This window comes from Etheostoma spectabile, chromosome 6 (assembly GCF_008692095.1).
Source record: "Etheostoma spectabile isolate EspeVRDwgs_2016 chromosome 6, UIUC_Espe_1.0, whole genome shotgun sequence".
In the NCBI taxonomy this organism is placed as follows: domain Eukaryota; kingdom Metazoa; phylum Chordata; class Actinopteri; order Perciformes; family Percidae; genus Etheostoma; species Etheostoma spectabile.
The window spans coordinates 9,267,082-9,290,903 of NC_045738.1; the positions used below are offsets into that span (position 1 = coordinate 9,267,082).

At 36.1% G+C, this 23,822-nt stretch overlaps 1 protein-coding gene across 2 annotated transcripts; it reads right to left on the reverse strand.

Annotated features, from left to right (window-relative positions):
* Positions 1 to 73: 73 nt before the first annotated feature.
* Positions 74 to 23,570, reverse strand: otoa (otoancorin). Of its 2 annotated transcripts, XM_032518966.1 has the most exons (32): positions 23,249 to 23,570; positions 22,223 to 22,269; positions 21,296 to 21,376; positions 20,007 to 20,163; positions 19,148 to 19,223; positions 18,970 to 19,031; positions 18,272 to 18,293; positions 17,994 to 18,042; positions 17,631 to 17,751; positions 17,336 to 17,398; positions 17,037 to 17,233; positions 16,823 to 16,953; positions 15,990 to 16,111; positions 15,741 to 15,880; positions 15,246 to 15,363; positions 14,929 to 15,135; positions 14,685 to 14,849; positions 14,408 to 14,548; positions 14,284 to 14,330; positions 13,229 to 13,349; positions 13,020 to 13,138; positions 12,776 to 12,917; positions 12,166 to 12,359; positions 11,998 to 12,088; positions 11,759 to 11,885; positions 10,139 to 10,335; positions 8,810 to 8,959; positions 8,581 to 8,723; positions 8,125 to 8,261; positions 6,124 to 6,221; positions 709 to 862; positions 74 to 552 (listed from the first exon to the last, which is right to left on the reverse strand). In XM_032518966.1, the coding sequence occupies exons 5-32, from the start codon at positions 19,203 to 19,205 to the stop codon at positions 470 to 472; spliced, it is 3,399 nt and encodes a 1,132-aa protein (XP_032374857.1). In that variant the 5' UTR covers positions 19,206 to 19,223; positions 20,007 to 20,163; positions 21,296 to 21,376; positions 22,223 to 22,269; positions 23,249 to 23,570; the 3' UTR covers positions 74 to 469. The 2 variants fall into 2 exon arrangements, with proteins under 2 accessions (XP_032374857.1, XP_032374856.1); XM_032518965.1 differs by lacking the exon at positions 23,249 to 23,570 and having other exon boundaries at positions 22,223 to 22,605.
* Between the last annotated feature and the right edge of the window lie 252 nt (positions 23,571 to 23,822).

Consider the following 23,822-nt stretch of genomic DNA (forward strand, 5'->3'; position numbering starts at 1 on the left):
TTGCATTGACAAGGCAATTTCTAACCAAATGTTTATATATATAAAAAAAGATGAATAAAAACTGGCACATTGACTTGTTTTATTTTGTCTTTAAATACCATTTCAACAGTAATTTGGTGTATGTATTAATGTTCTTTATTGAGTTTAATCATATGAAGAAATCCCACATAGAGGACATCAGTGTTAAAACTTTTCATTCTATCAAAATATACTTTCTTATGATTATATAGAAACAGAATATTTTAAAGCAATAATAAAGATACCATACACATTAACTGGTCATATGATTATCTTGTGTACTGTACTTCCTTATGTTAAAACAACCACACTCCTATGTTTACGCACAAATGATCTCACACAATATATGATAAAAATGAATTCAACATAAAATAATAAACTTGAAGAGTTACATGTCACAAGTGCTAAAGCTCCTGCTAGTTTTGCAGCTGGATGTGGAGGCTCTCTGTTCTCACAGCAACAGGAAGCCCATGAGGAGAAACAGAAGGGGCTTCATGAAGGCTGAGATCCCCTCGGCACTCAGCGACGGAGCTCCTGAACGAGAATGACATGAAGACTGAAGACAAATATTTCCTCACTGAGAGCCTTACAGCCCTATGAAAACCTTTTTTCTTAATACGAGTGGTGGGGTCGAATATAAAAAAAACTATTTTCTGCCAATATGTAAATTCAAGCAGTATCTGTTCTTACCTGACTTGGCAGAGCTTTGTGTTTTCTCTGGTGAACCGGTCCCTGTCCTTTCAAGAGCAACCAGCTGCTCATCTCTCAAGGCAGCCAGTTGTTCACTGGTTACCATGGCAGCGTTGTCAGGTCCAAGAGCCTCCAGCTGAGCAACAGAGAGTGCCTGGAGGGAACACAGGAACACAATCCCTTAAGTAATACAATTTGTTAGGTTCGGCATTCAAAATATTACTGACAAAATTTCATCAAACTAACTAACTAGCTTGTCAAAAAAGTCATAGTATATTATGTCAATAAAAGTGATAAAAATCCTACTATAGCATGTCAAAAAAGTGATGAAAAAGTCATGGTATATCATGTAAAAAAATGATTAAAAAAAGCCATGGTATATCATGTTGAAAAAATTATAAAAAGTCATAGTATTGTATGTTAAAAAAGTGGTCGCTTAGAATGTAGATAAAGTGATAAAAAAACATAGTATTGAATGTTAAAAAAAAGTATAAAAAGTCATAGTATAGCAAGTCAAAAAAAGTATAAAAAAGTCATAGTATAGCATGTTGAAAAAATTATACATGTTGAAAAAAGATAATATAGTGATAAAAAGTCATAGTACAGTATGTCAAAAAAGTGATGAAAAAGTCATACTATAGCATCTTTTAAGAAAGTCATAAAACGTCATAGTATAGCACGTCAAAACTTCATAGTATAGAATGTCAAAAACAAAGTCAAAAAATATATAATACCATACTATGTAAAAAGAGTGATACAAATGTCATACTATAGCTTGTCAAAAAAGTCATAGTATATAGCATGTCAAAAAAAAATCATAAAAGAGATGAAAAAGTCATAGAATGTAAAAAAACCCGTGATAAAACATTTATAGTATAGCATGTCAAAAAAGTCAGTGATAATAAAGTCAAAGTATATCATGTCAAAAAAAAAGTCATAGTATAGCATGTCGAAATAATGTCATAGTATAGCATGTCAAAAAAATGTCATAGTATAGAATGTCAAAAAACTCATAGTATAGCATGTAAAAAAAGTGATAAAACATTTATAGTATAGCATGTTGAAAAAATTGGATAAAAAAGTCATAGTATAGCATGTCAAAAAAGTCAGTGATAATAAAGTCAAAGTATAGCATGTCAAAAAAAAAAGTCATAGTATAGCATGTCAAAAAAAGTCATAGTGCAGCATGTCAAAAAGGTCATAGTATGGCATGTCGAAAAAAATCATAGTATAGCATGTCAAAAAAGTGATAAAAAGTTATGGTAAAAAGGCTTAAAAAAATTATAGTATAGCATGTTGAAAAAAGTGGTAAAAAGTCATAGCATTTGATGTCAAAAAGAGTGATACAAAAATCATAGCATGTTGAAAAAAAGTGATAAAAAAGTCATAGTATAGCATGTCAAAAAAAGTATAGTATAGCATGTCGAAATAATGTCAAGTATAGCATGTCAAAAAAGTCAAAGTATAGCATGTCAAAAAAGTCAGTGATAATAAAGTCAAAAATGCATGTAAAAAAAACATAGTTAGTGTCGAAAAATTAAAATATGCAGCAAAAAAGTCATAGTATAGAAAGTAAAAAACTTAGTATAGATGTAAAAAAAAATGAAAAAAATTTTTGTATAGCCCCCGTTGAAAAAAAAGGGATAAAAAAGTATGTAAGAAAGCAAAAAAAAATTAGTGCAGCATGTCAAAAAAGGGATAGTATGGCTGTGAAAAAAAAACGTTAGCATGTCAAAAAAAAATGATAAAAATTTGGTAAAAAGCCCTTAAAAAAATTTTGTAAGCATGTTGAAAAAAGTGGTAAAAAGTCTAGATTGATGTAAAAAAAAATGATACAAAAAAACATAGCAGTTTAAAAAAAGTGATAAAAAAGTCTAGGTAGCGTCAAAAAAGTCATGGTAAGCAGTAAAAAAAGTATACTTAGATGTCAAAAAAAGCCCAAATAAGCTGCGAAAAAAAATAATGTGTCAAAAAAATGCAAAAAAAAGTCATAAAAATGCTAAAAGAGAAAAAAAGTCATAGAAAAGTAAAAGAAAACTGATTAAAACAGTATAGTATGCATGTTGAAAAAATTTGGTAAAATCCGTATAGAAGTCAAAAAAAGTCAGTGATAATAAGTTTAAAAATAAGCAGTCAAAAAAAAAAAGTCATAGTTAGCAGTCAAAAAAGCTAGTGCAGATGTCAAAAAGGTTAAGTTGGCCTGCGAAAAAAATATATATGCAGTCAAAAAAGTGATAAAAAATATGGAAAAAGGCTTAAAAAAATTTTGGATGCTGTTGAAAAAAGGGGGTTTAAAAAGGTTAAACATTTTATGTCAAAAGGTGATACAAAAATTAGGTTTAAAAAATTTTGGGAAAAAAAGTCATAGTATGATGTCAAAAAAAAACAGGAAATAAAAGGAAGTTTTCTGCAAAAAAAATCATGTTAAAATGTCGAATAATTTAAAAATATATAAGTCAACAAAAAAAAAAAAGTTAGTATGCAGTCAAAAAAGTCATAGTAAGCATGTCGAAAAAATGAAAGTATAGATGTCAAAAAAATCAGTGAAAAAAGTCAAAGTATAGATTCAAAAAAAACATAAAAAACAAAAAAAAAGTCTAGTTTTAGCATGCAAAAAAAAATGGGTTCTGTATAGATTCAAAAAAAAACATTTAAAAGGGAAAGTAAAAAACTAAGTATGCTGTAAAAAAAGTGATAAAAATTTTTGTTTTTAGCATGTTTTAAAAAAATTTGGGTAAAAAAAGTAAGTATAGATTTAAAAAATTGGATAGCGTAAAAAAAGTATCTTTGTGTCAAAAAAAAGTATAGATAGCAGTCGAAAAATTAGAAAGGATGTCAAAAAAAGTCAAAAAAAGCATAAAAAATGTATAAAAAAGAGAAAAAGTATAGAATGTAAAGAAAAAATGATAAAAAGTTATAGAAAATGTTGAAAAAAAAGGATAAAAAGTATAGTTAGCTGTAAAAAAAAGCAGTGATAATAAGAAAATTTAAAACATGTCAAAAAAAAGAAGTATGCAGTTTTAAAAAAAGTTTTAAAAGTTTGCTGTCAAAAAAATGTCTGATAGCGCGAAAAAATCAAAGTTAGCATTAAAAAAAAAAGGGTTGCAGTCAAAAAATGCTAGTTAAACAGTAAAAAAGTTGTTGAAAAAAAAAGGGAAAAGCTCAAAAAAAAGTTGTAAAAGGTGAAAAGGTAAGAAAAAAAAAGAAAAAGCATTATAGGGAAAAAGTGATAAAAAATTATGGAAAAGGGTTTTAAAAAAATTAGTTATTCCGTTTAAAAAGTGGTAAAAAAGTCTAGCATTTGATGTCCCCAAAAAAAAGGTCAAAAATCTAGATGTTTAAAAAAATTTTAAAAAGTCCGTTTAAAGTAAAAAAAAAGGAAGTATAGATGTAAAAAAGTATTAGTTTAGCATGTCGAAAAAAAAAAAGTCATAGATAGCTGTTAAAAAAAGTTATGGTATATTGTTAAAAAAAAGCATATATAGAATGTTTTAAAAAAAGTCTAGTATAGCTGTCAAAAATTTTTTTGTTAAAAAAATGGGTTTTTTTTTTGGGCCCCCCCCCCCCTTTAGGGGGTTTTTTTGAAAAAACATTTGCTTTTGGGTTTTCCCCCTAAAGGTCAAACCCCAAAAATAGGGAAAAAAAAAATCCTTTTTGGACATTTTTTTAAAAAACCCATCTACATCAAAAAAAACAAAACCTTTTTTTTTTTCCCCCTCTTCTTCCTTTGTTTTTTTAAAAAACCCCTTTTTCCCCCCCTGCCTTTTTTTTAAAAAAACATTTTTAAAGGGAAAAAAATTAAAAAAAAGGGGAGCCCAAAAAGCCCCGGGGGAGTCCCCAAAAATGGTTTTCCCCCGGGCCGTTAAAACCACCGCCCCCACCCCCCATCCCCTTAGCATTGATGGCAAAAGAGTGATCCCAAAGATCATAGCATGTTGAAAAAAGTGATAAAAAAGTCATAGTTAGCATGTCAAAAAAAGTCATAGTATAGCATGTCAAAAAAGAGTCATAATATAGGATGTCAAAAAAGTCATAGTATAGAATTTCAAAAAAATGGCATAGTATAGCATGTCAAAAAAGTTATAGTATAGTGTGTTAAAAAAAGGGATAAAAAGGTCATAGAAAAAAAGAAAAGTCATTATAGCATGTCAAAAAAGTGATAAAAAGTCATGGTAAAGTATATTGTAAAAAGCTTTAAAAAATCATAGTTTAGCATGTTGAAAAAAAGTGGTAAAAAGTCATTGGATTAGTGCTAACCACCAAGCCGCAGTGCCACCAAAGAATTTAGGTCAAAAACATAACATAGTATGTCGAAAAAATCCATTAAACATGCATAGTATGGTATGCCAAAATAAGAGATAACAAAGTCAAAGTATAGTATGTTGAAAAAAAGCCGTTAAAAATCATAGTATGGTACAGTATGTCAATAAAGTGATAACAAGCCACAGTGCAGTACATCAAAAAAAGCTACAAAAAAGTCACAGTATATAATGTCAAAACTTTCACAAAAAAGTCATACTATAGTCTATCAAAAAAAGTCATATTGTATTTCAAAAAGGGAATTAAAAAAAGTCATAGTATATATGTCAAAAAAGTCATCAAATGTCACAGTGTAGTATATTTAAAAAAAGTCATTGTATAGTATGTAGAAAAAAGCCATTAAAAAGTCAGAGGAGGGAGCCCAAATAGCTCAGTTGGTAGAGTGGGCATCCCAAATATAGAGATTTACTCTTTAACACAGCAGGCCAAGATTCAATACCGACCTGCGGCCCTTTACTGCACGTCATTCCCCCTCTCTCTCCTGTTTCATGTAGTCAGCGGTACTGTCAGTTAAAGGCCTAAAATACCCCAAAAATAATCTTCACATTATTTTTTAACCTGGGTCAGCATGTACAGTGACTACTTGCCTGGAGCACTGAGCATACTGAAAACTGTCATCATAGAATATGTTGGAAAAAGCCATTAAAAAGTCATATTATGGTATGACGAAAAAAAGAAGTTTGAATGAAGTCTGTAGGTGAAAGTATGGAGGAGAAGTAGCATTTAGAAGTGGAAGAGGTCTAAAGACGCTTTAAAGATTGTTCCATTGACTTTCAATGTAAAAGAAATAGCTTATTTTAAAAACTATAAATGGTGACAAAAAGTTGAATTCAAGTACAAATGTCCTGCTGGAATCAGGAATAAGGAATAAGATGCCAAAAATCCAACAACCATATCTGACAGATACATGTACTGTACTAGAATAAAATGTACAATATTTCCCTTTGAAATATAATGAAGTAGAAGTATAAAGTAGCATAAAATGGGAAATATTTAAGTTAAGTTCAAAAACTTCAGTACAGTACTTGAGTAAATGTACTTAGTTACTGTATTTGGCTCCCAGCTAAAAGAACAAGGTTAAAGAAATGTACTCACAGCTAAGTTGTGTGGTGGTATGAACGAGATGCAGGACTTGCTGAGAAATGAGAAGACAGATGGGTTCAAAGAAGCCAACTCTGTTGCATCCAACCCAGCTGAGGGAGAAAGAAACAGCTCATCAGTGTTTTAATAGGAAGCTACTGAGCACAGAACAGAATTAAAATGAAAGCGGCAAGCAGCGTTAGACGGACCCTCGCACCTCTGCGCATGTTGGGGTTACTTGCGGACACCGCAACAAGCAGTCGTGCACTTGCAAAACACTCGGACATAGTGTGCATGGTGGAGTGTGCATCAATGGAAATGGTGTATTGCAAATGTTATAGTATAGGGGGCCAGGCAAACTGATGAAAACAGTAACTCTCTGCTGAGTTCACTGATACCTCACACAAGGGTATCCATCACATGGTCCAAAGGGTAAGAAAGTGAGCATGGCTTAAAGGGAAACTGTACAGGTTTTTTTTTAAATCTTAATTATAGCTAAATGCTTCTGAATCATTGGAATAGTTATATGACTTTTTTCAAGTTGAATGGTGGTCGTCTCACTCCCCACTTTACGGCCTGTGAGCGGAAAAACCACCCTTGCAACTTTTGGCTGGAAGCCGCCGGCTTCAGTGTCACAAAGGATTGCGTGTTTCAGGTCTCACAATATAACAAGCACTGCACACTAACGCCCATTCAAGAACCGGCTAACAAGGTAGCAATGGAGTTTTTCACACTATCGTCGCGGATGAACCGGACAAAAAAGAAGCATAAAACTAAGAGGCATTGTCAGAGAAACAGAGAAGGAGGAAGTGGCAGACTGACTGAGCAAAGAGTCATACACAAGTGCATGGAGGAGCTGCCAAATATCTATTCCGAAGCTGTAGGGGGAGCTCTATAGAGAAACTTGCAAGCAAAAAGTGAGAAAACGGCGAAGAAACGGCCAAAACTGCATGGCGCCCCTTTAAGTAGAGGGGCATGGTCAAGGTATAGGTGGCTCTCTGCTGAGTTCAATAATACTTCACAAAGGAATCTATGAGAAACGCTTAATAAGTTGTGAGACAGGGCGTGGCTAAAGCATAGTGGGCGGGCCAAACAACAACCAATGAAAAATTATCTCTCTGCTGAGTTCAATGGTACCTCACACAAGGGTCTAAATCAAACAGTTCAAAAGGCATGGAAGGGGGCATGGCTTAAGTGTAGGGGGTTCTCTACTAAGTGCAATGGTACCTCACACAAGACTCTACTTTAAACAGTTCAAAAGTTATAGAAGGGGGCGTGGCCTCAGTACTGGGCATAGCTTAAGTATAGGGGATGACTCAATATCACATGCAGACAACACATCCTAAATTTATTGTAAATCGGATGATGTTTGTTGTATGTGGCTGTTTTACTGATGCCAGCAGGCACAATTATGAGTTATTATTGACCTGTAGAGTTTGTCAGGCCTGGACCCTTGTCAATCATGACAAATTTACACTGGAGTTACACCCACCATCTTCAAGGCCTTAAGATGACACAGACCCAATTTGAAGTTGATCGGATCAAATCTGTAGGAGGATCGTTAAAGTACGACACGTGGAAATGGCGGAAATGGCACTGATTTTGTACAGTGAATTTAAAATAGTGGACTTCCTGAGCCAAGAGTTGATCCAAGAGGCTGTTTTGTATTTCTCAACATGATACCCATGTATATCAATACTCATTAGTCCATGTGAAACCTACAGCAAGGGCTCAATTTTTTAAGTTTTGCAGGGGGCACTTGCAAGCCATTTGTGCATGCCTATCTACATAACTCTTAAAATATAAAATTTTGCACCAGGCCTGATGTATGTGGAAAGTTTTGTGAGTTTTTGAATATGGGAAAGTTCCCAAAAAGGCAATTCAGTGTGTAAAATAATAATTCAGTTTCAAAAGGGCCTCCACTGTAGTTGGCAAACACATCACAGTAGTTTTGAGGAATACTACAGTGGGATTTGATCTCCTGCACAGAACACAGAGTAGAGGTGATTTTCTAACCAACAATGTTGCCCAGCTCAGACACTTGTGCTTCATTCCAGTTGTTGGGATTTCCAAATGCAGACACAGCAAGACTTGTCAACTGCCGCGCAACATTGAAGGAGCAATGAACACGACCCACTGAGCCCACAGCGTCCCTGTGACACAAACAAAATCACGTTATAACATGGTCAAAGTATTTGATTCTGCTATAGAGAACGCATACTCTGTGACAAAAAGCTTAAAAGTAATGTCACTATTTACTGTGAAATCAGATTAGCTACAAAACTATTGAAGAATTCAGAATGATTTGTTAGTAGAATTATATATTAAAAAAGTGGGTAAAGGCATCACAACACTTGCATGATAGGTGAGGTTAAGTAAACACATTTAGTTGCATAAGACAGTTTGTATAGTTGTTTTTATTCCCCTCTCTTGACCGATCTAAAATGAGTGAGTTCTGTATGGTGCACACACTTGAAGGCGGTCATGTTGAGCTGTCTGATCTCGCTGGAGTTTAGGCCACAGATGAACTGGTTCAGTGCTACTATGTCTTCTGCTTGCAGATACTGCACTGTCAGGTTGTTATGTTTAGCAACACCCTTCCACACCGGCTTCATCTATTGAGATAGGTAATCTTGATTAGTAAACATCATAATAATTGGTTATAGTGTCATGAGCATTTGAAGCTGCTTTTATACTTCACCTGGGACTCATTCCAGCCACACTGGGCAATTTCCTCCAGAATATCCAACGAGAAGGGGAGCTTCTCCAGGTCTGCATTGGAGAAGCCCCGAGTCAAACATCCCATCTGCGTCACAACACTCTCGTTCATCTGTGACACTGCGCCAAATGCCTGCACAATCACAAAGAAATACTCAAATGAACCAGACTTTTACTCAGAAAATACTGTGATGAACATTTTCTTATTTGTTTGTTAATATCATATTAGTATATAGATTAATACTTGCAACTACAGCATAAAAAGTTAATTATTCCCATTTTGAATGAGTTTGTATATTAATATATTTTAGTCATCAGAATTTGTTTCTGATGACTAAACCTAGAAAGAGTTTGGTAGAGCTTTGGCAGAGGACTTTCTCTAACAACAGATCTATAATGTCATGCCTTGAGCTACATAGAGTTGGGTCATGTGCCTGGTTCACATTGTTCACCAAGTAGCTCTTCGTTAAAAAATAGATTGAATATTCCGGACACATTTTTCAATGTTTTCCAAAAGTTCTGGTGTGAAATATGGTGAATATTGTGAGAATTATTGTTCTATCTACAGATTCAGTTTTAAATTGTACATTATTTTAAATTATTTTTACCCATTAGTTTTTATGATTAAACAAGTTGTATAAATTCAACATTAGTTTTTTGAGGGGAGGGGTTGGGAGAGGTTTTTTTTTCCAAGAGGGGGGTCCATTGAAAGTTTTTAAAGGTGCCCTGCCACACATTTGGTTACCTTGTTTCAAGCCATCTAGTGTGGTATAGAAAGCTTGCAGGAAGACTCAGCTCAATGTGTTCCAGTTCTCATTAATATTCAATAATAATGAGCTAAGCTGCTTGACTCTGATTAGCAGCTAACCAATGAGAGCCTGGCTATCAGCAGCTTTTACCCAGCGCAACTGTGCTAGCTCATAAATACTAATGAGCCCAGGCAACATGACGTCAGACTGACCAGCTTTTGTAATCAGCCTCATTTCTGCCCTTATTTCTTTTCAGTGGCTAAAGCTGACAGAGGAGGTGGCAGTTTATTTTCACATTCACAACATAACACAAACACATGTGCACCTAACATATTTCAAAAAATGCAAGTATTAATGTTTTGTGTGGCTGGGCACCATTAATAAATCTGTGACGGACCTTGCTTTGTTAACAAGTAAAGGGTCAGCCGCACTTCACAACAGTCCTTTATTGCAGTCACCTCACTGTCAACCCCACAATGAAACCCAATGAATAAAAAATAACAGAAATGTAGAGTCCTCTGCTCCCTAAATGATCAGAACCAGGATTAGTGCCTCCACTATACCTTAGTTGCTTTTTTAATGAGCATGGCCAGTTGATCTGCAATAAAGCCAGGGATGGCGGCAAGTGTTTCTAAAGTAGCGAGGAAGGTTTCAGCTGACATCTGATCCAGCTGTGCGGCTGTCCAGTAGACGTTGTCCATTTCCAATTCTTCAATCACCTTCACAGTGAGTGCTTTACCATCATTACTGGTACTGTTGACTAAGAGAGAGGTGAGGAATAGAAAAGTACAGTAGAACATTTCTTTTGCTTAACTCTTCAGAGACACTTGAAAATACATGCGTTCCTCACCTAAATATTTTACCCCAAAAAGTGATAAAGTTCCCATATACTTTGGCCCTCTGGGATGTGCCTGAGGTCATTGGGAAGTTAACACTCAATTTTGTGTTCCAAATGTCAGTGTGATTCTAGGACTTACTCACACAGAGCTAAAGATGTTAGAATAGAGAATTTCTATTTTGTCCAAGTAAAGCATCTGTAAAATGATTGAAAAACACTACTGTAAGCATATTAGAAGGGCTACACACAAAACTAATACCCTAGCCACATGTCTGCACTTAAGACAGAAAAAAATCCAGAAGAATAACACTCAGAAAATGGATATTTTATGAAGTTATTTCTACAGATATGTCCGTGCGTTTTTCTTATTTCCTTTAAGAAAAAAGCCAAAGAAATGCAAAATATTAAACTTCTCAAATACAAAAACACATCCACATCAATCACACACATACTTGAAATAACTATTTTTATAAATTTATAGAAATAAGTAATTATAAATTGATCAAATATTGAAATGCAACAAGAAGGCCCTTTTGACACAGCTGCAGCCATCACAGGGTTAAAATGTTCTGTTCAAGTTTGGTACCAATCAATTCGTCTTGTTACTGGCTAAACAGGTAGGCTGGTTTCATAACATCTAGTTTTAACTGGAAGGAATAGACGTCAATCTTTCCGACTTTGGTCCTCCCTGAACTGCGACATGATTGGCTTCTATTAGGGCCATCTCGGGTTGCACTAGACTGATTGGCGGACACAACCTGTCAATCGAATTCTTAGACGTCAGAGAATCTGTCGGTGTGCAGAGTAACAGTGTGGCAGACCCAGGGGAGAAGAGAGATGCGATCAAAACCAAGAAATAATCAACTGTTTAGCTTTATTTCTGTGGAAACTTGGCCAGAAACTACAAGATTGTGGGGGGACCAGCTCGTTTTGGATAAAATGGCTTGGATATTCTAATTCCTTGGATTGTTGGCGATGTAGGAAAAAAACGTTTTTGGCGATCTTTTACCACTGTGAATAAAGACACAAGGAAAAAGGTATAGATTCACACTCCCTTTAGACACTAGCGGTGCAGAATTGTTCTGTTTATCTTTATTTTCTTTGACTTTATAGTTGTTTAACTGCTATAAATCCATATATGTGTTGATGTGTGGGCTTAATCAAATCACCAGACTAAGCTTTCAAAGGGTGTGCTGCATATTTAGTGCTTGCAATTTATGAAAACGTGTATGTGTAAGTGGAGAAAACAGCCTGCTTCAGTGGAGAAAACGTCCCGTCCACGGCGGTGCTAAATATCACTAACTAAAAGAAAAACAACCAACATCACAAGATGCATCTTCCTCACCTGCTCTCTTTTTACGAGCTGAATTTGATTTGGTGGTGGTGATGAGATCAAAGACTTTCTTCCTCAGGGCATCTGAGGTCTGTTTCAGGCTCAGCTTCAGGAAATAGAGAACGTCCTTCATCCAAGGCTGACAGAGACAGAACATGAGAAATAAATACACAATTAATGGCAACCAGAATAGCACAGTGCTGAACTTCTCCATTTTTAGTGATTTATTGATGAAAATGTCCTTATTGCACCTTATTGGGCAGAGCAGATGTGACATTGTCATCCAAAAGGAGGAGAGGACCCAGTGCTTCCATAGTCTCAGCTGACCAATGAGATGGATCCCTGCAGAAGATTAAAAAGAAGCGTCAGACTCTTGCTTTCTCTGCCGTAACTTCAGCATCCACAGGGACCTGTCCTACCCAAAAGTCTGCGTGACCAGCTGAATTATATCTGCCCTGTGGCGTTGAGGAATGTACTGGCAGGAAGCCATGGCCTGTAGGCTGGAATTGAAGACATTAGGGGCCATGAGCAGCAGTTGGGATGGCTGAAGCTCACACAAAAGCGGTCCAAGCCTGGACACATCCTCATTGGTCAGCTCAGATACGTTATTCCCCTGCAAATGCACAGAAAATGATTTGGTTGCACACACAGACTTACAACATGAAAATAATAGGTGTGGAGCAGTAGGTATGGGCAGGTGACAATTTAAAGGAAAGAGCTGAATAAAAATGTAGAGAAACATAATGAATGATGTTCATACAGGGCTCACTGAATGGTTAGATAAGTATATTATATGGCCTTAACAGTTACCAGATCTGAATCCAAATGAATCCCTATAAAACATTTTCAACCAATGTGTTAGACATTAACCACCAAATGAAGGAATCTCTTTTGGTAGAGTTCCAAAGACTTGGACCATCGATGCTAAGGAGCATCCCTGCTGCTCTAAAAGTTTCTGGGGGTTGAACCACTGAGACAGTTTATGTTGGCATTTCCTTTACTTTGTCAACCGTTTGTGTCTTTATATACATTGGCCAGGCAAAGCAGAGCTCTCTGGGTAAGTGCGTGGCGAGATGGGGAACGTTGAGGTAATGAGCTCAGGTTGGCCTCCTTCATCTTGTCGAGGAACACAGGACACACAGAGTCGGGCAAATCCTTCACCTTCAAAGGCCTGGGATAGTGTAAATAAGATAGATAGATGGAGAGCCGTTACATTTTATGAAAGATTTTTTTTTTTTTAAATGAAGTGATATAGAGAAAAGACTTTGTTTACGGCAGGTGAGAAAGTAAGTATGTGGGAATGTTTTTCATCTCCTCCTCAGTGATGGTTTTGAAGTAGTCAGCTCTCTCTTTCTCCAAAGTCGCAAAAAGCTTTCGGGCAGCACATCCTGCCTGAAAGCATGTTTGTTATAAATTGGTTAAATCTACATGTGTGTTATACATATGTTTGTGTACATATTGTATGTGTGACTTAACACATACCTGCACTTTAGAGAGCCACTCTGGAGTCTCTGAGATGGCCTGAACCATGTCTTGCGTGTCATTGTCTGCTACTTGGTCAATCATCTTACAGGTTACTCCCTGAAGAACTGAACGCAGCCTCCTGTCTCGGCCAATAATGTTTTGAATGTAAGCATGTAAAGCAAGGGCAGGCATGTACACACAGTAACAAAACATCTATCTATCTCTATCTATCTATCTATCTATCTATCTATCTATCTATCTATCTATCTATCTATCTATCTATCTATCTATCTATCTATCTATCTATAATACTAGCCTGTAATAGACATACACTACTGGTCAAAAGTTTGGGGTCACTCACAAATTTCCATTGCACTCCATTGTAGACAGAATACCAGCTGAGATCAGTTGCATTGCTTTTTTAACCAGGGCAGCAGTTTTCAGATTACATTATGTGCTGACATAATTGCAAAAGAGTTCGCCAATGTTTTTCTAGTTAGTTTTTTAAAATGATATCAGATTAGTAAACAGAATGTGCCTTTGGAACATTGGGTGAATGGTTGCTGATAATGGGCAATGTAGATATTGCATCAAAGATCAGGCACCCACTCAGATCAGCTGGTATTCTGTCTATAATGGAGAGGAATAAAAATTTGTATGTGAACCCAAACTTTTGACCGGTAGTGTACATTAGATAAAAACTTTGTTTTGTTCCTTTTTGTTTTTGTGGAGACTCAGAAGTGATTATTGAAATCAAGTGTAACTTTCATAACATGAAGACAGTTTTCTGCCAATGTTAGAGCATTTATTTAAGTTTTTACATATAATAATTTCATATATGATATGTTGACATTTGGTAACCAATATGTGATGTTATAAAGACACACTAAAGATTTGAAACCAAGTTTTCAAGTGTTTTAATGACTTTAAAAATGCCACACCAATTTGAATTAACACCTCTGCTAGACACAATGGAAACCATTTTAGCCCTGTCAGATGTTTTTTGAAAGGATTTTGTATTGATTTGTATGAAATAGGGTTAGTGTGATTTTGTTAACTTCTGTATAACTTACCATTGAAGTTTATTTTCATCATACATCTTTTTTGCCAGGAAAGCTGCCTAAGAAAAAAAAAAAAGTCTGAAACATTGCACCAATTTTTGTGTGGAGGGAGATAGGAGGTATTCAGGGACATTACCTGTGCCTGATTCCACATTTTATCCACCACTTGGTCCAAAGAGGTGATGTTTGCTTTTTCCAGCTTGTTTAGAGGAAGGCTGCGAAGCAAAGGGCCTGACATTTTCTGCACCAGCTCTGAGGGAACCACGTCTCGGAGCAACTACAGGGAAACCTTTGATTATATCTAAAATTATGTTCACAGTGTTTATACATGGTATAACATTTGAAAACAATTAATCCTTTATTTGATTTTGATATTTAGTCATTAAAGTTAGCTTCTCTCTCTCCTTGCTCACCCCCTGCAGCATGGCCATCAGCTGCCCCTTCCTCATCAGCTTAGAGATGTTCTTCAGGCCCTCTGTATCATTCAGGATATCCTTGACATGCTTGAGCACACAGCTTGGCAAACCTTGTGCAACTGACTGAAGGGCTATCAGGTCCTTACCAGACACCTTTTTACACTAAGGGAAAGCAGAATTAGATAAGTATTGAGCAAGAGATCATGTGAGAGATAAGTTCCCAGCAGCCCTGCAGGCTCACCTCCTCGCCCAGCAGTTTGTGGACCAGGGTGCGCTGCTGGTCTTGTTTCCATGGGACGGTGTAGTTTTGGACAAATTCCTTGAGAACTTTGGCAGGGATCTCGGACAGTTGTTTGGAAGACAGCAAGTTAACGCTGCTACCCAGCCTTTGAAATTCTTCAGCGCTGCTGGCATTTGACATCACAGACTTGACAAGAGCTTTCTTCAGCTTGAGTCAAGAGAGAAAAAAAAGACAAAGTGATTACTGCAAATCATGACATTTTTGTTACTTCTGTCCTGGCTGAGGGGGACTTGGGTGAAAGTTTGGGTAAGTAATACCTGTGTGAGTTTGGGGTTGCTGCCATCATCGCAGTTGTTAAGCTCAGAGAGGAGTTTCCGGCTGAGGTCAGGAGTCAAGTCTAGAGCAGCAGAATAATGACAGGCCAGTATGCCAAGCCTGACGAGGTTCAAAGACAAAAATTTAGTGATAATTCCAACCTTGAAATGTAATAAGCTCTCCATGTACATGTCAAGTACCATCATTTGTATGCAAAATTATTAGTATAAAGTGTGTATTTTTCTCTCTCTTATAATGAGTGATTGTCTATAATAATACTCTCTCTTATATATAACTAAGACGTTTTCTCCTCATAAAACCCCAAAGCTACCCTGAAGATTACACAGTAAACAGTGTTTTATATATGTTTTCAGTTTATATTTTATCATTGTTTTTTACTGTAAATCAATTTGAAACTATGTTTTGAAAGGTGCTATATAAATTAAGTTATTATTATTATGCACTGATTATGCACACATTCATGCACTAATACACACTTGTCCACATTCTCAGCAAACGTCTTTCCACCGAAGCATTCTTGAAATTTTTGGAGAAACTTCTCGCCCAGGCTGGGTTTCATGTCAGTGGTCATACTTGTGGCGGATTTGAACTTGGCTGAGCGGAAGTATTCACACAGCTAGAAGAGAAAGTGAAGGAAACAAACCAATAGAGCTACAAATTAAAATCTTGTAATTTGCTATACCCAGTTTCATTTGCTCTTCATCCTTCTTTGCAAACCCTCTTACCTGTTCTTTGGGAGAAGAATCAAGATCACTTGGTGCTAAACGGGAGATGTAAGGTCCCATCATGTTCAACGCATCCAAGTTCAGCCATTCCAGTTTTCCAGGTTTGCAGCACTGCATCGGCACTACAAAGTAAACAAGTCTGTTACAAGTCACATTCATGCTTAACAGAAAAGTGATGTCCGTAAAAGGCAGGAAACAAGACTTCACAACAACCCATGAAGGATTTATGGGTAAAATTTGGGTGTTTGCTGTACCAATAATTGTCGCCAGTGCTAAGTCCCATCTAAACAAACACATTTGCAAACATACAAACTGAGTGCCACAAACACAGAGCAGAAGCGGCATTTCTTCAACACAAACAATCTACCACTGTACTTTCCTTGCTCTCATCCCATTTCTTTCCTGCCTGTTATGTTTAATGGCAAGATTTCCCACTGGCTTTGTATTATTGGTATGTAAAAAGCTTGTTAACCTCCCACTCTTCCTCTCTGTCTCTGTTATTTTCATCTGGTTTACTTTATTTCAGCTGCTTCAGTCACCTTTTTCTCTTTCTATCTCTTTCTTTTTAACTGCACCCTCTTCATCTCCCAAGTGCTTGTGTTATCCTTAGCGTTGTCACCTTAGAAGGAGTTAAGAAGGTCTTCCCTTTTATCTTTACCACTTTGTGCTCCCTATCTTTTCTAGCTTCTGGACCCTTTTTCTTTCATCTTTCCATTTTACATAAGAATATTAATGTTTCTGTTTTTGGCATGAACAGTTATAGTATGTATCTCTGACTAGATTTTATTGTAGAAAGTATTTTTTTGGCATGATGGGCTTAACTTATTTCTTACTTGATTTGGAGTCAGGTGGGGTCATTGTACAGTTGAAGTAATTCTGGGTGATCTGCTCTTTTCCCCATTTTACCACTTCTGTCATTTGGTCTATAGACATGGCACCATACACCTCTCTCAGCATCTCCATCCTGGAAATGACCATCAATTTCACAATTTTAAGAAAAGTTCCTGAGAGACAGTGGACCAAGTAATTAAATAAAAGCACACTCACATCTTTTTCAGGTGTTCGCGCATTCCTACATAAGTAGGAAGGTTAATTTCTCTTAAAGGCATATCCTGCAGCGTAGGTTTGGCAGCCCACAGCAGTGTGTCATAGTCGTCTAAGGTCATGTTGTTTCCACTCTGTGAGGTCAAAGTTGCCCAGGACAGAGGGGCCACAAATGCTTGCATGTAACATGCAGATGCCACCTGTGAAAATGAGAGAGATGGCAGGAATCATGAAAGGGAGCCGCATTTGTTAATGATCATGTATTTTTTTTTAAGATCTTGGCATTAGTGGGGAGTACTGACAGAGGAGTTCCTCATCAGCTTGATCATGGCTGGAAGACTGCTGGAATTCCACATCTCATTTGTCTAAAAAATATAGAGAGAGAAAAGAGACAACTAATACATGCTGGCTAACACAGGTACAGCTGAGACAACTGATGAATAAAATGAGCCATCAGCCGTAAACATCATTATTTGAATGCTTCAATCAATAGCCAACAATTATTTACATTATTTTTATGTGAATATATCTAATTTAGTTTTAGTGATTTAGTGTTTGCGTGTTGGTGTGTGTGTGTGTTTGTGTGTGTAGTCATACCATTTTAATGACTTGTGGGTTTTTGTTTGGTCCATCAGGAAAGACTGACTGCATGACATTGACAAAGGTAGATAGGAGGGTGTCGGGTTGCTTAGAGTTTCTGTATGCCATAGGCAAGTTACTGAGAGAGAAACGAGAGATTTTGGTGGGTAGAAATAGTTTTAAAAATGAGATGTTGATTAATTTCATCCTTTATTCATCCAGTAAAATTCCATTTTAGCCTTTTTCAGGAACACTTACAATACAATACATATCTTTATAAAAAGATTGGCCATACATTTGAATAAGCTTACTTTTTTGCCTCTTTAAGAATATTAACTAAACACAACAGGGACTCTCACAGAGACACACTTACAAAATTACCTGTTGTTGAAGATAGTTTTCAGTTGCATCAACATAGGGGCCGGGTATCCTGTAATATAGCAACCTTCCATATTAACATGTTGAACAGGTCTAACACATCTGTACTGGTCTTTGCCATGTATTAATTGTGACTTAGGTTACATAGGGCACTCATGATGAGCGCAAACATACTCTCACAGTCATACACTAAGGAAAAGACTGTGTTTGCCTAATCACAGTCTTTTTCTCTCTCTCACATAAATTCATTTGATAAAAAAGTGCATTGAGAGTTCCCTCACCCTTCATTAGGCACTTCCTCATCTGATGAGAAAAGACAGACAAAACATCATCAGACGTTTAAGGCAAGATATTTAACTGTTTAAAAACAGGTTGGAAAATTACTAAAACTGTGCTAACAATGTAAAACATTATATAAGGCTCAAAGGTGACAGTCATGGTGTAGAACAGACTGGTGGAAACAACTACTGACAAGGAGCTGTGATGTTCTGTAAACGTGTAAGAAACAGTGAGTGTTCATGGAGTTGAAACAAGACGAAAGTACCGATGTTCCGAAGTAAGTCATAGCACACAATTATTTTACTCACTGTGACAGAATGGAATTCAGCGTTTTTTGTCAAACTTGATTATTTTACTAATAAAAAGATGTTTATACATTTAGAAAGTTAATACTTTGTCAATGGTAGATAATTGTTTTGTAAATCATCTATAGAAATGATTAGGATGCTATAATAAAGTTTCAAGTAATGCTTATAATAATTAGATAATGATTAAAAAGTGGTTTATATAGCATATTAAAGCAACATTCATTTTGGCCTAATTAAATCTTTCTGGTGATCTATAAAAGAGATGATTTGTAAAACATACCCATCATCACTGTCCTGCACAACATTAGAATGATTTCAGGAATGGAAAAACAAAATGTGATGATCAAATATTATTATTGCAAAAGACAGCTGAAAGAAAATTAGGTACATACCAGTTTTTGGGCCATGTCAGTGAAGTCACATTTATTTGCAGGCAACTCTTTTGGTGGCGTAGCTGAACAGGGAATAATGAATAATTGTGAAAAGACACATTTATGGACACATTAACAATATGCATATATTTGGCCAGTTACAAAAAGAGAAGAAGCATGTGATGGTGTTGCAGGTTACCTAAGGCTTCACAGGCCACGATGAGTAGAAAGAAAAATAGTCTTCCTTTTGCGGCCATGATAAAAAAACTGCCTACCTGTTGAAGATAAGGGATATCTTTTAAAGTGGGCATTAGTATCAACACATATTACAAATGATTTGCATTATTTGCATTTGGTTTCTTTCCATAACAGAAAAAGTTATCACGTTTTATTAGTTGTTTTATGGTTGGTTGTTATGGAACCTGAATCTATGCGAGCCACCCATAGTTTTCTGACATACTTCCTCCTCTGAGGATTCGTGATCTAGTTACCGCCTTAGTTTCTCATCCTATGGGAGACTCCACTGACTTTGGAAAATAACATGCTGTGAAAAACATGTTCAGAACGTACATGAAGTACTTCTGCTTTTCCCTTCTTTCGCCATCACTTCAGCAAAAACAAAAACTTTGTTTCATCTAAAGCATATGCATATTTGCAAACTTAACCTTTATCTAATTTGTGTTTGCAGTTCCCATTGATTTGATTTTTCATTTAAACATGCCCAATGATGAACAGTGGAGGAAAAATAAGAAAAATATAACAATGATTACCTCATAAATGGACATCACAACAACACAACACATGGACCTTATCTAAACTATTGTAAAGTCAGACAAGAATGTCTAATTATTTTTCTGCTGGTTATATAATCATAGATATTTATCATTCATCATAAAATCACCATTGAAACAAAAAGACATGTATTATCAGTATTCATTTCAGTTATGGTACTGCTTCGACATACTTAGATACCTGAAACCATCAACACATCACAAAGACTGAAAAAGAAAATAAAGGACTTTAGAAGTTGATTTGTGTAATAATGAGTTATTACTTACAGAATCTGTGTCTGCTCCCTGGTAGATTCTAGAAACAACGCAATTTTAAATACAGGATATCGACAAAATTAAGAGCTGCGTGTTGTTCCTCTGCCTCGCTCTCACGTCTGATGTGAGTTGGCTGGGTCCTCAGTCAAGCAGGTGCATGGTACTGATGCTGTACAGTATGTGTGTGTGTGTGAGTGTGAGTGTGTTAGAGAGAGAGAGACAGACAGACAGACAGACAGACAAACAGACAGGGGTTATGAAATATTTTTTGTGTCAAACAGGAAATGAATAAACCTTGGTTAGACAAAGGTGAGATAATCCTATAAAAGTTGTTAAAAGCTGTAAAACTACAGCTTTCAGTCTAATTCTTTACAGAAAACCAAACAAATCTGACACAATGATACACAAAGCTGAGAGATAAAAGAATAATTCTTGTTGGACGAGAAGTTGTACATTTATTTTTGAGGTTAAATAACAGGATGTGATCATTATTTATTAAAGCATATATCATTTCAACTCACAGCAATAGCTGTTACGCCAAATAAAATGAGCCAAAATCAAACAAAGGAAGATAACTACATTGTAAAAGATCCATAAGCAGTAGCTTTTGAAAATGTAGCGGTGATACTAAACACACTTCAGTGTTAAGGCCACTGCAGGTGCAGGTGTGATGTCGGCTAGATGCTAAATTCAGTTTAATGGGAAAACCCCACATTGATCTCAGACATTCAAAGTGAGTAATCTTTCTCCATAAAATGTATACTTGTTTTAATAGTGTATCATTTTTCTTTCCCACACAAATATGGATCCAATTTCCAATGGCACAAAAATTAATATGTATATAACAAAGGAACATGAAACATCGGAAAAAGAATTTAAGAGAAGACAGACCGAAAAGAGAAAAACTGTCCACTAACTATAGTATGTCCACTCAACAACTTGGACCACAATGCAGACCACAAAGACTGATGGTTCTGGTGGAAAAGGTAGTTGCAAGCAGTTAACATGAACTACAGCTTTCAGTATATTCCTTCACAATCGTATTGGTAACGTGACAACATGATGTGACAAATGGCACAGTGTACTGTGTGTGTAATACACACAGGACATTCTCTTCTCATTAACGATTAATTACAGGAACAGCCGCTACCATCTTCCCTATTAGCTAACTTCTTCTGTGTGTATAATAGGAAATCTGACACTACAAACAGTTGAACAATTAATGGACTAACGCAAATGTAAATGTGTCTTTGTTGTTACTAAAATGGAGTCCATACAAGATAGACACTAAGGAAAAGCACCGTGACTGGGTGTGGTTCACTTCATGTTTCCTTCCATTTTGGAGCCAATAACTGCATGGAGGTTTGGGTTGGTGAAGTGATCTGAAAAAGACCATTGACATTTGTCAGTGGGTAAAATTAAGCGTGTGTGCATTAACAGTATTTTTTAATTAGTTAGTTATTACCTAGGCAACAACTACACTTCCTTGGGTACGTTTAAAGGATAAGGCTAGAGTTATTTCAGAGTTTTCTTTTAGATATTTATTGTCAACAATTATGCATCATCTCTCGTATTTTGTCCCTACCCTGTCAGTGGCCACAGTCTCATTCATTTCTACTAGGTGTAAGTTGAGCTTTAAAAATTCCTTCAAAGTATCATTTTTTTAAAGGTTTAGAATGAAAATCCTAAAGCAGTTGGACACATAAGTTTTTAGCTATTGTTATCTAAACTACGTAGAGTCAAAAGTGCATTTGTTTTGGCCTATTTTCTAAACCTTTGTTGATTACATTGCTTTTTGAAAAAAAAACAACAATAGAGGTCTAAGGCAAAGGCTTGGGCTAAACTGACACAAATTAGACCAGAGACCCCCGGCTGATAGGATTTCATCCCATCTGATAGGATATTAGCTTTTAGAGAAAATGTGTGTTAAACCCAAACTAGTCATCATGTTACTCATGGATGGAATTAAGCTGGAAAAAAAGTATTCCCCTTTTTGCTGGGGACCCCCTGGAAACCCTAGGGGGCCTTGGTCCCCACTTTGGAAACCAAATCGGGCTTTGGCTACACAGACATAAATTGTTAGTAGGATCAATTTGCTGTTGTCTTTTCAAGGGACAACTCAATAAAATCATAAACATATATTTATATATATACTGTACATACTGTATATATATATATAAGAATAAAAAACAATCAACTGTGTGTGTGTGTGTGTGTATACAATTTACCTGCAGCAAACTCGCGGATGTCAGCGGGCATTTTAAGAAGCACATCTCTGTGAGAGGACAGGAAATGAATGAATAGTGAATAGTAACTGCACAACCACAGTATGACACCTGTTAAGGAGACTGTGTAAGTGTTTTAAAACTAAAAGTTCACAATAAAAATTTATAAGAGATGCAGATTTTCCTCAGACATTCTCAGCTCAGACTTTGAGTTAAATTGTTTGTGAATGAATACATATTATCAGATGTGAGCAAATGAAGCATATTCTGGTAAATAACATGATGTTGTATATAGCTAAATTGGTCACATACGTATTTAAAACATTTTTGCATTAACCTTTACTTGATAAGGCTTTAATCTTTTTTTTTAAAGCACATAGCTCTTGCACATGGTTCTTATTTTATTGAGAATTTAAGATGTTGATATATAGAAATACCAATTTGCCAAGGAAAAAATCCTTCTGTCACACATGTAGCCTAAATACAGTAGGACCTGTTACTAGTTATAATTTACTTAAGGTTGCCTCTATTGTTTGTTTGTTGCTGGTTTCTATTATCATACTTTCTATTAAATAGTTAGCAATGAAAACAGAGGACACTACAATAGGATTAGAAGGAGAAACAAGATGAGATTTCTTACAGATATTTACAAAGGCTGGCATTATTAAGTTTGGACTTATTTATCCTTGAAAGACCTTGACCATGTTGGATTTCTTTCTCTAACACAATTAACTAGCAATGGTAGAGTTTCACAGCATACACCGTGAGCAAAAACAACAAAAGATGAGCTAGCGTTAAAGTTGACTGACCTCAAAAAGTCGCCAATCAATACCTCTACTTCTGGATGCGACCTGATATAATTCTCGTTGTCGATTCTCGTCTTAATCTAAGAATCAAAAGAAACTGCATGTCAGGCTTGCTAAACAACGGCATACAAATCAAGCTGCGGTTTGTGGCTTGCTTTTACAATTTAGAGTTAGCTTTGTAGCTAACGTTAGGGCAGTAAAATTCACCCGGGTGTAACGTTACCTTGAACTGTTGCAGTTTTTCTTGCTGTTCAGCACTCAATACACCAACGTCTAGTTTCGCCAAACTGCCCCTTCTAGCCATTTTTTCTCTACAGATGTTCGTCTACTTACTTACCTTACCACTTACTGACAGTCTAAAATTGGTATTTAGCTAGCTAGCGTTAAACGTTTGAAGGCATTTCACGCAGAATGAACTGTCGCCCGTTACCGACACAGCTGCGGTCTGGTAACAACTGTTGCTATGGAAACGACCTACAGCAATTAAGGGCTGTGTCCGCGAGGTGGCAGCATATTATAGGATATAGTAGACTGCAGCAGAATAACCAGTTCTCATTTTGTTGTTGTTTTGAAGGCTAAATAAAATGAATCCACTTTTTAAAGTGGGAATTATTTAAGCATAAAAAAACAATAGGAAAATAGTAGCCTCATAAAAAAAACTATAGGCTGCACTTTCTGTCTTCTCTACTTTTCCAAGAACAGTGACTCACTATGCAGTTTTTCACTGAAGATCATCAACTTTTTTATCATAAAAAAAGGTGTTCTCTGAATCTCTTTCCTGAGGATGGATGACTGGG